At 42.6% G+C, this 18091-nt stretch overlaps 1 protein-coding gene across 2 annotated transcripts in view; it reads right to left on the bottom strand.

The window, feature by feature from the left end:
• Positions 1-18091, bottom strand: part of EVA1A (eva-1 homolog A, regulator of programmed cell death) — a 199027-nt gene that overhangs the window by 110182 nt on the left and 70754 nt on the right. For both annotated transcript variants that reach the window (XM_082755731.1, XM_082755732.1), the window contains exon 4: positions 7213-7365. In XM_082755731.1, coding sequence (XP_082611857.1) covers positions 7213-7365 — 153 coding nt within the window. The remainder of the gene's footprint in view (positions 1-7212; positions 7366-18091) is intronic.

Here is an 18091-nt window from a genome sequence, read left to right as displayed (position 1 = left end):
CAGAACAGAGTCAGAGAGATGCTCCAGAATCTCATGGTCCGCACAAAGGCCAAGGAGAGTCTAACTCCTCAACAGCATCAAGCCCAGCCTGACATCTCCTCTTCTGTGAGCTTTTATAAGTTTCAGATACTTTTTATTTCGTTTCTGTTCCTGTTCTTGTGGTATTTGGTACTTTGGTAGCACGTTGAACTGGGTTTCTGATATACATTGCCATCATCACTATTACAAATAGTAGTAGGGAAATTCACATTGGTGCAGCTGGATATAATATCTATGTCTTGCACAATGTCACTGAAAACAGCTGGCTAAAAAGATCTACATCCAAACATTAGAAGGATGTGCTAACAAGGCCATTTTTACAATAAAAAATGCATTTTAATTAAAGAGGGAGAAAAATTACTCACCACACACTTCATAAAACTTTGGAAACTTGAGCAATAGGCCAGAAAAGAAAAATTATCTTAAAAAAAAAAAAAAAAAAAAAAAGAACTTTAATTACATCTACAGACTGCAACTGAAAGATCCATTGTCCATTGCAGGCTTAATTACAGATGCCATTATTACATTTAGAAGCATTTGGTTTATAAAAGTGATCTGAAACCGTCTTATCAATTTGTAGCTGGAAGCACCCATATAAAACATATGAGACTCCAGTCTTGCAAAGACTGACTCAGAGTGTGTGAAGTTGAGCAAATTAATAAAGTTTTTCAGGTTTCTGAGTTAAAGTGAGAATCAGAGGACAGCAACAAACTTGGCTCCAAGAAGTCTCAGAGAACAAAGTCTGGGTCTGGCAACGACAGTAAAATTTTATTATTTAATTTGCAGCAGAAAACGGTTGATTGTGGTCCATAAGGCATTCAAGATACAAAGCAAAAAAAGCTAACAGCTCTTGCTTCAGCCAGTAGAAGATAGGGTTGGTGTATTCAATACAGCTACTGCTCCGTGAAGATCCTCAGTTTATCTGTCCTTCCTATTTATTACTGCCCAACAATCTTCCTGAATATGGGCGCACTTCAAAAAGTGCCTCCATCTGTGCTGAAGCAAGAGCTAAACTTCGGAAGCTGTGGGACTGGCCCATCTTTTTAAAAGACTATCCAGCTGACACAATCTGCAAGTCATTTCTTGCCCTTGCTTCCTAAAATAAAGCACAGCGTGCCTGCAGCCTCACGGGTTTCTCATTACCTTTGTTTCTCAGGCTCAGCATTCACCATCATGGTAATTTTGTCATATTCTTGATTGACATCTGAATTATTGTAAAAGGAACTGCATCAGTTCTGAACAAGTTACACTGGTTTTCGTTCAGGGTAGCTCCATGGAAATACATTGAAATGTTACAGATTTGTATCTCCTAAGTTCTTGCCTTTTATTTTTAGGAGTATATTCTGAATTTGCTTTTAGCTAATGCTAGGGCAACAGATGTCTTTTGTAAGATTGGTTGCTAAATAAGTTTATCATTCTGAAGGTGTTAGAAATACCCACTTTAATTCCCCAAATATTATATGAATACCAAAACAGAGCCTGCTAGTGCTATTTAAATTACAACTTTCAGAATTGTTATTTACAATCATTGCATGGGGTCATATACTCCACTGTAAATATTTTTTAAAACCAAGTTGAACCTTGGCTTTGAGAAAGAACTTGCCCAGAAGCAAATTTGAATGGCTTTCTTTTTCTTTTCTTTTCTTTTTTTTTTTTAATAGTAATTGTGTGCAAATAAAAAACAACTCCATATAAATATTTTTTATGACTATGGAACCCAACAATAGTTTAAGTTTAGAAACAGTTGTAAAGTAATTTTAATTACCTCCTGGTGTTTTGAAACAGAAAGTGAAACACTCAGACTATCCAAAATATGAAAAATAAGTTTCTGAAAGCAGGTTTTGTCTCACTTTAACTTTGCATTCTAAATGGATTTTTTATTTCGTTTTAGATTTAATTAGGTATTATATGTGAATTAAACAGCAACTGATATTTATTTAGTCTTCAAATTTGGGTACTTGTGAGTTTTATTGCATACAAACAGATTCGCCTCTAAAAACATGTTCTTAATCATCAACTGTACACATAATTAAGCAGTTTCTGCCCTGATCATAAATCAAACATGCATAGAGGGAGTCCCACCTATGTGAAGGCGCCCTCTGGATCCTGGCGGGCACCTTAGGAAAGAAAGCCAGAGTCCAATTCCCTCCCACATGTGCTGCTCATCCCACAAAGCCAGCGTTACAGCCATGTCATCTCTTGCACGGTGAAAGGCCAAAAGGCCATAGCACAAGAGCATTTCAGCCACAAACACCCAGATCTGCTAAAGGATAGCTGAGTTATGTGGCATTACCTGATCAGCACAAATTTCAGTAGATACCTCAGTCTTCTGCCATGCCAATCCCCCACTGCCTTCCCCATCAGTATCAGTGGTCTCGATTCCTCATCACCTCATCTCCACAGCTTGGAGGCCTTTTATTTTTAAGCATTTCACTTAAGACCAAGTTTAGACCACAGCCACGGACTTGTACTGACAGAAATATAGGGTCGAATATGTCTTGGTAAGGAGGAAGAGAGACAAAAATGCATGGCTGGAGGGGCAGTAGTCTCTTAAAACTAGCTCTAGTGTTGGCAAAAATGTAACATGTACCATGGATTAAAATGATTTTTTTATTGTATGTATTTCATACTTACAGGCTAGATCTGATCACAGGTAAACAAACTAGAAGGATCTATTATTTATATGGTGTAATAAATATTTACATGATGTTCTGTGAAAGCTCCGGTTCAAGTCATATATACATCTGCCTTAAGAGGAGGAAATCAAAACAAACTGGGTTGAATCACCTTCTGTCACTGCATTAAAATGAAAAACGCCAGGGAATGAGCACCTAAAGCACAGGCTTATTCACTGAAATCATTTCTCTGCTCTTTCCTTATCAGATCCAATGAGTTAGAGAAAGCCACTTCCATCTGAGTTTCCTCAGGGCTTTGTAAACACATCCGTTTTCTCTCTACAGAGGCACAGGAGAGAACCTGGGTGTTAGGTGACAAAGGTATTTCATTTCTCAGCACTTCTCAGTTTAACCCACACACCACGACCTCAAGCTGGGCTTTGGAGCTACAGTTCCTGCAGTCTTGTGCCAAGCCCAGCTTCCTTCTATCCAGATGAGGAGTGAGATTGCTGTGGGCTCTTCGTACAGCTGATGGAGAGACAGCATTTGTGAGAAGGAGACCTGGACCCTGATGTTAGAGGTGATCTGGACACATCCATCTTATTCCCTGTGATTCGGGGGCTAGTTACTATGAAAATACAAGTGGACATGTCAGGTGCACTGAATATGATGAAGGATATTGCTCCACTAAATCGCAGAAAGGGTAATTGTTTTACATCCAAGTTCTTCCTCCTCAGTCTCCTAATTAGATCATTACCTTGCACTCAGATACAAGTAGGAAAAGTCCATTTTTAAATCAGCTTCCCGTGGTATAAACAAGTCAGAGATGCAGGCAGAGGCAGCTGCAAACAGCATGATAAAGGGGCAGAGGGCTCGCTGGATATTAATGGCTTGTTGCTTGCAAATAACCCTTTCCCCAGAGACCTCGCTATGCTCTGCGTATTGTCTCTGCACAAGCTGGCAGCAAAGTGGAGGGTTTATTAAAAGAGTTACAAACAAGGTCACATTCCTTTAGGAGCTTCTCAGAGTTCCCAAGGCACTCAAGGAGGGGTCCAGCTGTTTGCAGGGGTTTCCCATTATGGTCAGAGACACAAGTTTCAGCACGTTTCCGATTAAAAAGGGATCCTGGCAGTTTTTCTCTTTAACATGACAGGGATAGGATGGAGTCCTTCACAGTAACGTTCCCTTCTCAGATGCTAAGCACATTCATGTAGACATGGACAGAAAGCATGCATTTGGCAGGGCATGGTGTGGGATGTCTGGCTCGGGGATCCCACACTACTCAAAAGCAGCACAAGGGTGGCTGGGCTGTGCAGGTGTTAAAGGGCTGCAGTGCCTTAATGCCTCAAACCACTCCAGCCGAGTACCCAACATACCTCATGTCTCTGCAGAATCCAAGAAACTCACTTTGAAGTGGACTTTATCTCCTCAACACTCCTACAGGGGTACATGATCTTGTTTTTCAAGGCAGAAGCAACAAAAAAATAAATGATTTGTCCCATTTTCTAGTGAAAGAGTCAGAAATATATACACTGCTGTGTTAGGCCAACCCTCCTCCCCATCTCTCCGTTTGTTAAGTCTCATCTGTAGAAGACGTGGATTTCTAAATTCAACCCAAATGTGCATTTTGTCCAGGAAAAAAAAAAAAAAAAAAAAAAAAGGAATTACATTTTTTGAACTGTTTTTCATCAGGAGAGGAAGATAGCCTTCCTCACCTCTGGAGCGAGTACGAGTTCTCCACTCATCCATACTTTGTGCTGCCTGAATAAAACTAAACACTGCAAACTTGTCCAGGACCTACTTCCCAGGGAAAGGCGCTTTGCCAAGGCTCAGGAGTGACACAAATCATCAGTCCCGTGAAATTCAAAAAGAATAAATCTTCCCTGTGCAGAACGTGGCTGGGTTCTGCCTTACGGGAACTGGATGCTGCCACAGAGTCTGAGTCACAGCCGTGTTTGTAAGATCAGCTCCTCACAAATGTTTGGGATCAAAGGCTGTCACGGAGCAACCCTCTCCATATCTCAGGGCTGTGGAAACGTGCAGAGAAATGTTCTCTTGCTGGGGAAAGCTTTGATTTATAAGCTGTGATGCTTTCACCTACTCCTGAAGGAACAGAGTTGCCTGCTGGGCTAGGCAAGCCCGTGGCAGGAGCACGATTTCTGGAGCAGGTTGGGGGACTCTGCAAGCCGCTCCCACAACTGCTAGTGGCAGCTGGGAGTGCAGCCCCCTCACTCTGGAGCTGCAAATGTATGCATGCCTATTATTTCTTGCAGCGCACCGTGGGGAAGCGCAGTGTGAATGTGCTTTTTACTGATTTGGGTTGCAGATGGATCCTACACCGGTTCCTCCTGTGGGGCCAATAGAGGAGTGATAATCGCAGCCACCTCCCCTGCATCGCTAGAGCTCTGTCCCGTTGGGGCAGCTCCCAAAAGATAGATGAAGGTAGGGCAAGCTGACGATAAGCAGAGACTGCTTGCAGCACTGGCAATGTCATCCTGAGGGAATCGGTGAGCTACTGATGAACACTCTTAGCAGACCTGGACAAACACCCTCAGATGTGGCTGGGATTTGAGAAATGGAGTATGGAGAGTTGAAAGACCACCAGCTCACTTGTAGTGATTTACCTCACACACACACACCCTACACCTCTCATCCCCAGCCTGGCAGGGCATGCAGCCAGCCCCTATCCCAGAAACATTTCCCATCCAAGCCATACCTGTCCATCCTCCACCAGCTCCCCCAGCAGCACCAGGCTGGCTTAGCCGATATCCAAGACTGCAGCAACTACAAACACACAGAGTTGCTCCTCTCCAACAACCTAATTATTTTTAGAGTAAGCCCACAGCTTAAAACCCTGCACTGGTTTTCATTTAAAAGCTGATGCTGAAGGAAGTAGCAGTACTGGGACGAGCACACATCTCAGTAGCAGGCTGCATGTTGCACTTTAGGACCCAACACCTTATTTCCTTGGGAAAACATCACACTTTGTAGAGTAGCCGTGCAATTCTGCTTCATACCTCACTGCTTGTTCTCTTTGCTACAGCTTTGCTCTCTGAGCAACACTGTCTTCCATCCCATTTTCTAGTTTCTCAGCCATTACAAGTTTCAGGACTTCACGCTTGGGCAGAGAAGAGGAAAACGTTACCTTTTGTGACTTTGATTCAAAATGAAAAGTTTTGCTTCATGCTGACACTCAAGAGCAGGTCCCAATGCTCATACTTCATCACCAGCGTGTGCCTCTTTCTGCACTCTCAGCAAGGACAAAGGAGGGGTGGTGTGCTCAGGTGTACAGTAGAAACCCATCAGGTTTCGCTGACTTATCATCTAGCAACAGAACCACCATCACACCAGTGTGTGCACCCCTAGGCCATCCCAAAAACCACAAGAAGGAGGTCTAGGCTAACCTGTCAAACGTATCTGCTTTGGCTTCTGCTCTCTGGAAACTGGGGGACAACAGGAGCACATCCAGAGACATATGTCACTTCAGGAGATGGGAGGTAGCTTGTTAAAGGACCATGACTCTCCTGACATGACTGAACCATGGCAAAGAGCAGAAGACCCCGAACTACTCCACTATGCTGCAATGCTCAGATTTTGGCAGTTACACAACTAAGGCACTCATCCTACTGCACAAATAACTCGACTTGCCTGACTCCACCTGTGGTCTCCTATTGACACCCATAATCTGCGTATCATATTTCCAAGCAGCCACTTCACATGCTTCCATGTGAATAACTTTTAACTCCTTAAGGGCACAGGATTAGCAGCTGGGAAGCCAAAGATCTCCAGATACAGCTGAACAGATACCAGCACAGGCAATAGCAGCCCCTCAAGCTTCCCTTCTGAAGTCCTTCCCCCTCAAGAGGCAATTCTTTCGGGAAAGGGGTTAATCCCCTCTTAACCCTGCAGGAAAAGATGGTGAGGAATGCTGACCACAGGATTCTTCACTGCGGACACATGGTCTCTCTGACACTGCCCGAAACACTAAAGCTCATTTCACGTTGGCTCAAGAACAGACAGTTCTAGTGAATGTTTTGAAGTTTATCAATCTTTAACATATGAATGTGAGAGACTATGATAGCCTGGGAGTAAAGAAGCTCCTTGAAGGCACTGTAAGTCAACCGTAACATGATGCAACTTAACAGCTTGCTTTTTGAATTCTCACCCCTTGATTTAACTTTTATTAACATTTAAACATGATGTCAAGACTTAGCCACATCTGCTGCTAATACACACCTCCATAGTACAGATAGAGGGTATGGACCACCCAGAGGGCAGAAAATTGAACAAGAAACTCAAGTGTATAGCCCCATGATTTTGCCAAAAGTCTGCAGCCTGCTAACTCGGCTAGGGCATCTATCTGAACCTCAGTTTGGTGCTCATGATGAAGCTCACCCCTGGCTAACGAAGCACCACACATCAGGAGCACCGCAGTGGCAGGTTGCATGTACCAGTCCTGCCTTTCCTGCATGGGTTCTGTGCCAGCAGCATGTGATGGCAATAAATGAAACCACCCTGCCCAGCTCAGTGGGCTCTGCCGAGCCATTCCCCTGCTTACCAATCATGGGCATCCCTAGGTTTTGGTATGGGCACTCCAGGCTGCCTCCTTGTGTCCTTCCAAAGACAGCAGAGTAAATGGCTATCACCATGCTCTTCTTGCAGCTCAGCCGCAGCTTGTCATCTTCACAGGCTACTTTACTCTTGTACTCGTCTGGAAGGAAACAAACACTTAATTACTCAGCTGATCCAGAGGCAGGCACCCAGCACAAAGGGAGCCTTATCACCTCCCCATGGCGTGAGCTTGTCAGAGGCAGCAGTGATTTTGTGCATGCATCCAGAGGTGCACATCAGCTGCCAGAAGCCCAGCCTTACGACTGCGTTTGCTAGAGTAGCAGGGATCATTTGCATTACGCATTCTCTCTCTGGCATTATCAGCACCTTTAATGAATGCTGTTTAATCTACCCCATGTGAGTTCCAGTAAATTGCCAATAATTTCATTTTGCAGGCATGTAAGTGAGGCATGGCAACTGAGTGATTTCCCTGTGGTGATACTAGAAGTCTGTGGCATGGGAAGGTAAAGGCACAATTTTAGGCACTTTACTCATCCACAGATCAGCACTTCGTGTGCCAAGTGTTCATTCTGCATTCTGCCTCCCAAATCCTTCTTGAAATGGACAATCCAAACCACAAAATCCACTCTTGCTTTCGTAAGCCTGGTGCACACAGAGCAGTCACTCAGTTTACATCTGTCAAAGAGACTAGGCGATTATTTCACAAGAAATCACAACATTCCCTTCTCTTTACTATTATTATCTGTATTATGGGAACCCCTAGAGGTCCCAACCTAGAATAGGTCCTCCCCACGTATGTCTGCCAACACACCACAGAAGATAAACACTAGTTTGAAGAGCTGAGTCTTAATAGCTAGAGACCTACAAACGGGCAAAAAAAAAAAAAAAAAAAGACAAAGAAAACTGATGTGGCATGTCTAAGGTCACCCCAGCTGACCCAGGGCACAGCCACGAATATAACTTCAACCTCCCCAGTCTCGGTAGTGTCTTTCCATTTGATTACATTATTTACCACTAGAAATGTAGCCACAACAGGCCAAAGACTGCTCTCGAGCCCCAAAGCCAGCTGGTATAGCTCACCTTGCATTCACAAAGCATTCACAAAGCATTCACAAAGCATTCACTCCTCCATTCCTCCCCACTGCAAGGTGCTGCATCCAAATCACCTAATGGGAAGGGTCCCTGACCCGTGGCAACCTCCATGGCATGATCAGTCTTCATCTGAAATGCTGCTGGTTGTCCCAGGTCAAAACGGTGCCACAAAGCATGCTAATGACTAACAGTGTAGGTAATCATCAGCCAGTGCTTGCAGCTGCCCCTGGCCCTGTATTTAGCATAGACACGAGTTTTGTCTCTCCGTGTCACTGTTTCTCTAGGCCTGATATCACCACTATTAAATATAAACATATATATTTACATATGTGTGTGTGTGTGAAGATTTCTGCAAAATCCATACATATCAAACCACTTAATAACTGAGAACACAAGATAATAATTACATTGCAGTTTAATGCTTAAGTGTTTACACCATGGCAGCTGTGACATAATGGGACATTTTTGTCTGTATTGTAACTATAGGTCCAAGAATCATTTCTTCCTAATGGGAGCTGGACACAAATGTTCCACCAAAGTTGAATCGCAGAAGAATTTAGGTTGGAATACTCCTCAGGACACCATCTGGTTTAACTCCTGCTAACAGCAGGGCTAATTTCTGCATTTGATTATTTTTTTCAGAAGAAATGACATGAAGGAAACACATATTATACCAAAACAGACATACGATGATTTAAAATAAACGTCTGAGAATAAATGACTCCTTATGCTCAGCTGGGAAATTCCTACTACAAGCTAAAAAACAGCTCCCTCAAAATATCCTATTACCTGGTGATCAGAGCATCCACCAGAGCATGGAAACCACTCACAGACCAGGTGACAATCTTAACCCTAGACACTGGTTATTTGGGTATGCAATCTTCCTTCTCCCTCATCAGCTTTGTACAAAAATCTCTTAAAAAAAGAATACTTTTCATCCCACTGCAGAAAAACTTTCAAACCTCCAAAATATTTAAGGATGGGAAAACACTTTCTCATCCAGCTCTACTCCCTGTAGATGAAGACAGACTACAGACCTATCTCATGGAAAGAATATGACTGTTTGAAGAACACAGATCCCTCAGCAGTGACAAATCCACAACCAGGTCAGTGTATAGAACAGAGACAGGGCAGGAACAGAAGCTCTTTTTAACATCAGAGTAAGCTCAGAAAGGGGATACCTCATACAGATGGAAAGAATCAGTCAGCCCATAGTATCTGTGTAGGTATTTCAGCCACTATCACCACAAGGAGATCTGAATAATATAATGAATATACTGAGTTAACTTCATTTCTAGTTGTCTTCCATAGGACTTTTGTTTCTTCTGGGAGGGAAATGGGACCAGAGCTTTAGTGTGGATAAAAGTAAAAAGGGCATAAAACAGTGCAATAGGACAAACTACATGGCTGAAGCGGCTGAAATACGAAATAGTTGATTAACTTTAGAAAAAGATCGATTTTGACGTCTCTAAAGAGCACGTGCCATGGTCCCCTGTGAGGGTCTTATTTCTTACAAGGCAGTAACTCAATTTCCTCTTCTGATTCAGTTATTATTAGCTACTTCTCCCAATTATCAAGTATAAGTGATTGCTTTACCACATGTCCTGTGGACCCACATAAGGTCCCTAAAATACCGATTAAATGCTGTTGACTGTTCAAAGTCAGAGTTTGGAAATTTCACTGGAGTTCTATGCAGAAGTCACTGGGATGCACAGCCATTCGCATCTCTGCTGACAGCCAGCACCAAAGCTCTGCCTCTCACATCTGTAGTTCCTACCCTTGGAGCTGCTCCAGGAAATCATGTTCAGAGCTGGTGGGGGGAGCTGCCTGATGGATGGCTCAAAATACGAAGCCGGGGCAGTGAGTCTGACCGTGCACTCCATGGGGACTAGCGTAGTTTATGGGTGATGTGCTGTTGGCATGATGCTATGTGGAGTCAGAGGGCCATGACATCTGAAAGAGATGCCACCTCCTCGTGGGCACTGACTTCGGCCTTAGGAAACACCTAGTGGAGCTGCTGGTCACCAGGGTCATGAATACTTGGTTCTGGATGAGTCTAGGCAGGTTAGAAGTGCAGTTGCCTGGGCTGTCACTGATGAAAAACACAGCTTTCTTAAAAGTTAGAATGAAAGAAGAAAAAATAAAGGATGAAGTACCCAGTGGTATTTCAGACTCCCCAAAATTTCCCATAAGCTTGATCACTGGAGAACAGATGCTCTCAGTGTTTCAGGGCAACCTGATAGAAATCTGGATAAACAAACCGATAGAAAGTGATGTTACAGAGGACACAAGCCTCTGAAAGCATTTTCTGCTTCATAGCATTGCCACCTCCATCTTAGCCAGGATGAACTAAAGCCAGCTGTCTTTCATCCAGACACTGATGGCTCCCAGGCATTGGGCAGTGGTAAGGACTGTGATTGATGCAAAGAAAATAGAGAACTAAGCATCACCCATACATTTACTGGTACTTCAGCCCATAATAGCCTTATATAAATATTGAAAAGAATCGAGGCAGCGTAAGTGACAGAAGAGATCTGGGACTGGGAATGAATCTGCATTTTTCTCTCTCACTCTCCCAAGCAGGACTGGCCTCCTACAGATCAGTCACAATCTGGTCCTAAGCCTGCTCTAACTGTTACAGTCTGGATATAATTCAGTCCAAATGCAAACATTTGTATTAGTGGGTTTCATGTTTCACCCTGAAAAATTAAACACGCTTAAATGGCCTAGGAAAGGTGGCAGTGATATTCAGCAAATGGCTTACTCAACTCTAATCCCCCATGCAGTCATTTGTAGGGCAACAGAGATTTACCATGATTAAGATATTTGCTAAGGATAATATCCCTTTTATTACTGCCTGTTTTCAGAGACACTGGCTTAAATATAACTCGACAGAGAGAAACCAAGGAGGGAACAGCTGCAGGCTTTTCTAGACACATTTTAAAGGTCAATATATGACATGATTATAACATAGCTAGAACAATCGAGGGAAAACAATTATAAATGTTTCTAATGGAAAAATTGGCTCTCTCAAATAGCAAAGAGAACAAGACCCATTGTACTTACAGGATGTGTGCAAGAATACTAAAATATTGACCTGTAGTAAATAAATTTACCCAGTGACTTAATGACATTTTCATCTATGGTCCATGAAAATTTTCTGAATGATCATGATTGGGAAGCTCAAAACTAAATTCATTTGGCTCGGTCTCTGAAAGATCTTAGAAATAAAAGTTTCTAAAACCATTTTGCATCTAACAAGCTGATGGAATGCCTTGTCTAAAATTATATTTTTAAACAGAACTAATAGTGGAAAAATTTTAGGAAATTTTGCTAATTAACATACATATGGTTCGCATAATCAGTGCATAATAGTTGACCTATTTCCCAGATCAAAGAGCTGGAAAGACATGGAAAAATTAATTTGTGGAGGGGCCCCTGGTGGAGCAGGCTGTCCCCCTGCAGCCCCACATGGAGCAGATCTCCACGGTGCAGCCCGTGGAGGAGCCCCCGGTGGAGCAGGTGGATGTGGCCTGGAGGAGGCTGCGGCCCATGGAGAGCCCCTGCAGGAGCAAGCCCCGGGCTGGAGCTGCTGCCCGTGGGGGACCTGTGCTGGAGCAGTTTGCTCCTAGGGGATGGACCCTGTGGTATGGACCCATATGGGAGCAGTTCTTGAAGAGCTACTGCCTGTGAGCAGCCCCCGCAGGCTCAGTTCGGGAAGGCTGGCATCCCGTGGGAGGGATCCCACGGAGCAGGGGCAGAGAGGGACCCTGAAGGAGTGGTGGAGACAAAGTGTCAGGGACTGACCACAGCCCCCATTCCCTGCACCACACATAGGGAGGAGATGGAAAAGGGTGGATGGGGGGGACATGGTTTCAGTTTGCTGTTAGTTCTCACTGCTCTACTCTGTTACTGGTGGACAATAAAGTACATTAATCTCCTTTATGCTGAGTCTTTTTTGCCTATGATGGTAATTAGTGTGTGATCTCCCTGTCCTTATCTCAACCTACCAGCTTTTTTTTTTTTTTTTTTCATTGTATTTTCTCCCCTTGTTCTGTTGAGGAGGGAGAGTGAGAGAGCAGCGTGGTGGTGCTCAGCTGCCCATCGGTGTGAAACCACCACGCTGCTTCTAGCATTCAATACCTTTTGGGGTCCGTTTTTCCTCTCCCTGCCTCCTGATTACTGACCAAAGGGGATTGTATTATTTTCTCTGTACATTTTCTGTTGCCTTTTAGCAACCACCACAGATGGTAATCATGAATGACCTCCCTGTCTTCAGGACATCCAACTATTCCACCAACACTAGTCCTATTTTCCTTTAATGATCAATGAACTTTAAGCAGTGGTTAGCATTGATGTACAAATAGGGACAGGACAGCATAGGGACAGCTCTCTTTTTCACACAGCCACTCCCCCCACAAGAACAGTGTTAAGAGCAGGTACATCTCCCGTGCACTGTGTCACTCTTCCTACCCACATCTCTACCTGCACCTATCAGTGCTTGAACCACCGTCAGCTAAAGCAAGTTGCTTAGGGCCATGTCCAGTCAAGTTTTTAATATCTCCAAGGACTGAAACTACACAATCTGCTTGGGCAACCAGTTCCAGTAATCTTGTTGACCATCTGAAAGATGAGTATAGCTAGTATCTGTTAATATCTCTTCTGGGAGAATCGAAGTGATAAGTCTCCAAGAAAAGAAACATGACAGATGTCCCTAAGCAGCATCCGTGAACAAGACTGCCTGTGCAACCAGACTGCCTGTGAACCATTCAGCTTGCAGATACCCATTCAGTACTCTTCCTCATAACATGTGAAACTCATTTCTACTTGTATATATTCCTGTTTTCCCCCATAATCAGCAAATTTCCAGGATCTGTGGTACATCTTCTGTAAGAAAGAGAATTCTTTGAGTGCATGTAGATCTAAGTTGATCCTCCCAAAATTAAAATAGATAAGCTCATCTCAGAGCAGGCAAAGGTGCATTGGACAGCTTCCACTGACTCCTGTACTCTGTGACGAAGGCAGTTGGACTAAAAGGGTATCTGCCCGTTGGTGCTCCCCTTCACACCTTTTCCCCTCTCTCTTATTACAGTGTTCTTGTATTTATTTACTGTTCATTTTATGTAAGCATTTGTTTCCTGAGCCTTTCTTACTCTTTAAAGATACAAGCAGATTCTGGCCTCTAAGTCCCCAGATGTAAATAGGTCAACATGGATCAGAAAATCCTAACAGCTTCAACTGCCTATTGTTTGGAGCACGGCACATTGCTCTGGCTCCTTGCTTTTAGTTTTCTTCTGGTTTCCTTTCATTCATGAGAGATGCACCTCATATCCTGGGTTTCAGGACTTCCCCCAGCATCTGTGTCAACCTGCTACTAATGAGAACTTTTCATTCATGTCAGGATTTGAAGAAATCCATATCAACCAAGTCAGTATTTCCTTAGGCAGATTTGGCTGGAGAAGATCTTTCCAAGACAGCTAAGATTTCTATAGTCCTCAGGTACAGACTCTCCTCTGACTCCCCCACAAACATTTAAACTGTGGATGATCTGGTCATTCCCTCATTTCAACATTCACAGTCTTTGTTATTTGGACCCTTTAATTTGGAGCATAAGTACGTGAGAATATCACAAACTGGTACATTTTCAAATAAATATCTTTTAACATCATTTAAGTTTGAACTTCCCTTTGAGAAACTTGTTTTGAAGATGCTCTACTATAACTTTTAAATATTGAAGTTTGCTGCCCTCAATGGCCTGGAGCACACCACTTACTTCTGCAGAAGCTAATCTGAAACTCAGAAAGGTGCAGTGTGGATGACAGTCCAGTTATACCAAATAGGCTGTTTGCCAACTTCAGAAGTATCCTGAAAACTCAAAACTGCTAAGTTCTGGAGGTCTGAAACTGTTTCGACAAGTAAGAAGATTGTTCTTTGTAAATGACCTTGTCAGATTCCTTTAAAATTACGAGTCTGATGCACCCATCCAATTTGCAGTGTTTAAGAGGAGCCTTTCCCCACTGTCACTTTCATTAGTCTGAAGTAGTTGTCTTTTTGTATTCTGCTCCACAAAGTCTGGCAGTGTTGCAAATTAACTGCTACATTTCATTTCCAAAGTTGAGTTCTGATGCACCTAGCTGCACTTTCCTGCTGGACAGAAGTGTATGGTTATCTAAAGAAGAACAGAGCATTATTGAAGTATATACACTAGGCTGCAAGACGAGAGTTAAACAAAACCCTTGGGAGCCAGGGATGAATTTAATTCTTGTCCCACTTCTCCCACTAATGAATTTGGGCTAATTCTCTGAAGTAAGCATTCAGTCAAATGGCTTTTCTTCTGTCTGACCCTCTGTCTTGCCATTTATTAGTCCCCATTCGAATGACTTGAGAACCCACTGGCTAAACTTCAGCAAAATGTGCCAGAAAAAAATGAGGTGACAGAGGCAGTTTAAGGCCCTATATGTTTTGTAAAAACTGGTAGACAGATACAGAGGAGAGCCTAATTAGTGCCAAAGCTGTTGGTTATTGTTGCACTGTCCCACCAACCAACCTGCATGGATGTAATACTCAGCTTGGCTATGTACATCTATGTATGTAATACCCATGGCTATAGATCTGGAGAGCTACACCATAGGAGGTAAAATAGAAAGCATTGTGAAAACTTTTGCTACTGCAATGAAAAGATGGAAGGGATGCACCAAGGAAAAAAATTACTTGAATATGTAAATAAAAAGACTTCATTAGTTCAACTGCTTGCGGCACTTTTGTTCATCTTTTCCAGTGATGGTGTAAATATTACTATTAAAATAGCTGGAAGGGAGAATTTAGTCTTTTATATCATAAAAAGTCTTCTCCAAATGTCAAAATAATGGTGCTAATAATTCTAACATGGGAACATTAAAAGGATAACTGATTCATACTTTTGCATAAAATCCATGGGGTTGCCTAGAGCATAAAACAAGGGAAAATGAGGCCTACTAGATTAAAAGCTGGTCTGCTGGTTTCCTAAATAATTAAACACACAGCATTCCCTCAATGGCTTTGTCTAAGAAGGAAAAATGTAGCTGGAAGAAATGCACAGTTACCAAATCTCCCAAATTCCTGTAAGTCTCAATGCCACAGAAATCTTAGCTCTTGGATATCCCAGCTCTTGGAGACACGATTAGGTGACAACCTCTGGTGCTATTTAAGTAGTCAGAAAAGCAAAAGTAACTGTGAAGAGCTTGATGTGCCAGTAGTATGATAAAAAGTTGAAAATATCAGTAAATTCCTGTTTTAAAAATGTATCATAAATCTGAAAACCAAATGTGGGACTGATATGGAAAAAATATTCACAATATTGGAAAGAATTCATTACAATGTGTCTATCCCAGTACTTTTCAGATTTACTTTTCCCTGTATTTTTTTCCATTTTTTTTACTTGAGTAGAGCAACTGATTTATATTTTCTGTCTTGAATAACTCCATATACAGGACTCCCTGCAGAAGGCCTGCATGAATTTACCTCTCTGTTCTGCTTCTTGCTCTGTGAGACCAAAACACATGGTTTAAACTGTGGCTTCAATATAACAGATCCAAACTTTCATAAAAGTAAATGTTTGCAGCATTTCAGTTGGATTTATTAAGCATATTGTTACTGGGATATGCTTTCCTTGTCCCGTGTGCCAGAAAACTCACCAGAAAATCTTGAAATCTACCATCCAAAGCTTGACAACTTCTATCATAATTGGACCGTGCTGAGACTTGGATTTAGGGCTTTCATTCTCAAAAACCTGGGCCCTGGTTCCCCCATGTTTAAACACCCCAAGGGCCCAGCCTTGCTTTTGTGAGGAGAAGGCTCCCAGATCACTTTGTTTCACACAATGTCACATCTGAAGCACTGTCCACATCGCAGCATCCATCCTCTGCCCAGGAAGGTATCACTGGCAGTAAGAATGCCCAAGGATGGGCTGCATTTCCTGAAACCTGTTGTGCCTCAGGGCAAAGGCTACCAGGTCCTTTTGGCAATGCCATCTACTCACCCATCTCTGCAAAGAAAAATGACAGAGTATCCTTTTCTTGTCCTTCGCTGAAAATCCACAGCTTAAAAGGGTTTAAAGGGTTTTCATTTTTCTTCCTTTTTTTTTCTTTTTTCCACGTCCAACCTCTCAGAAAACTTCAATGCCAATGAACAAAAGACATCTGTAAAAGTCACAGCCTATGATGTATACAGTTCAGGCAGAATGGAAGGGGGAAGCCATGAGAATGTATTTTTCAGTGGTCCACATCTGGATACTGGAGGTCTGACCCAGCAAACTTTATATCCACATCCTGCTCATCACCACCTCTCTGTTCTCCTTTTTATCAGGCCTGACTGAGGAGTTTGAAGGAGAACTGGGATCTTTATTTTTTTATTATTTATTTTTTTTAACTCTCCCAGGTCAGCAGCGGTTTCCTTCTCTTTCCTCTACTCACACATGTTGGGGGCAGCAACTGACAATAATCTCAGCACTCACTGACAATGAAATCACACGGTCCTCTTAATCCTGCTCCTGACAGTCAAAGGATTGCTGTGCTACAGAGACAGGGCTATTGGACAGCCACTGAAAATCTCTGTGCATCAACAGCTTAAAACAATAGTAATCGTTAGCATTAACATTTCTCTGACCCAGATCACTGATGGATCTGTCCGCTGTTATTTATAGCATTCCTTTATTTACATCTTTTCATCACTACGGAGTTTGCTGCCTGAAGTTTTATTGCCCTTATAAATTTACCCTCCCTGCACCATCTTAACAGTTTTGAACTAATACAAATAAGCAAGAGCAAGCTGATGAATGCAGGAGGTAAAAGACCTATTTTACTGCCTCAGTGGCTGGGCCAGAAGGATGTGCCATTTTAACAGCCCACACTCCGCCGCACTGCTTTAGAAAGCCTGGCCCACCAAAAAGCCAGGCAGCGAACAATACAGTGAACTTCTCCTGCCACCAATAAAGCTGTCTTATGAAGGAGATTAATGCTTTTCTGAAAGGGTTGATAACTACTGAATTACCAATCTATGCCAGCACTAAAATCAATCACCAGTGTTAAAGGGACCAAGGATATATTCAGGTCCCTCTTTGCTCTCATCTGCAATTTCTACAAAGACTCTGTCTTTCCATGGCATGCTGTTCTTGCTCACAGCATTTGCAAATTCTGCTCAGAGAGTGAAAGCTTTAAGGATGTGTAACAAGACCAGGCAGTCACCGAATTTATCAGAAAAGATAATCCTCAGCCCAGAAAAGTCAGTGGCAAAGCTCGAACTGAAGTCAGTATTGTAGGAACAGATCACACAGAAATTAAAAGGCACACAAGATGCATTCACTGCAGTCCTACATCTTCCTTCCATAACGTCCTTCCCAAACTTTTCAGTTAATCCATTTGAAAGGTGAGAGCAGACCCAACCAATTCCCCAGGACATAAAAGGCAGCTTCAACTTCACCAGCAACTGGGAATCACCACCATGGAGGACAGCCCATCTGATAGGCTGCAAACTTGAAGACAACATTTATTTTTATCAGAATTTTTATCAGAAGATCTAGTTAGAATTAATTCCTAATCGATTTCAAAATTCAATTGCCTTCTAATTAGAATTGACTCGTGCTGTTAAAAAAAAAAAAAAATAGAGTTTTCTGAGTAAGATTTTGGCAAGAACATCAGGATGGGCATTTCCAAGTTTGAAACAGTCATTGCAGTTCACAAGAATTAACTGGACTTCTTAAATTAGAATTAAATCTATGGTGGAGAGAATAAATGCCT

The sequence above is a fragment of the Aythya marila genome (genome assembly GCF_965140915.1).
Source record: "Aythya marila genome assembly, chromosome: 3".
In the NCBI taxonomy this organism is placed as follows: Eukaryota; Metazoa; Chordata; class Aves; order Anseriformes; family Anatidae; genus Aythya; species Aythya marila.
Note: the sequence above shows the minus strand (reverse complement) of the source record. Positions and strands in the feature narration are given on the sequence as shown.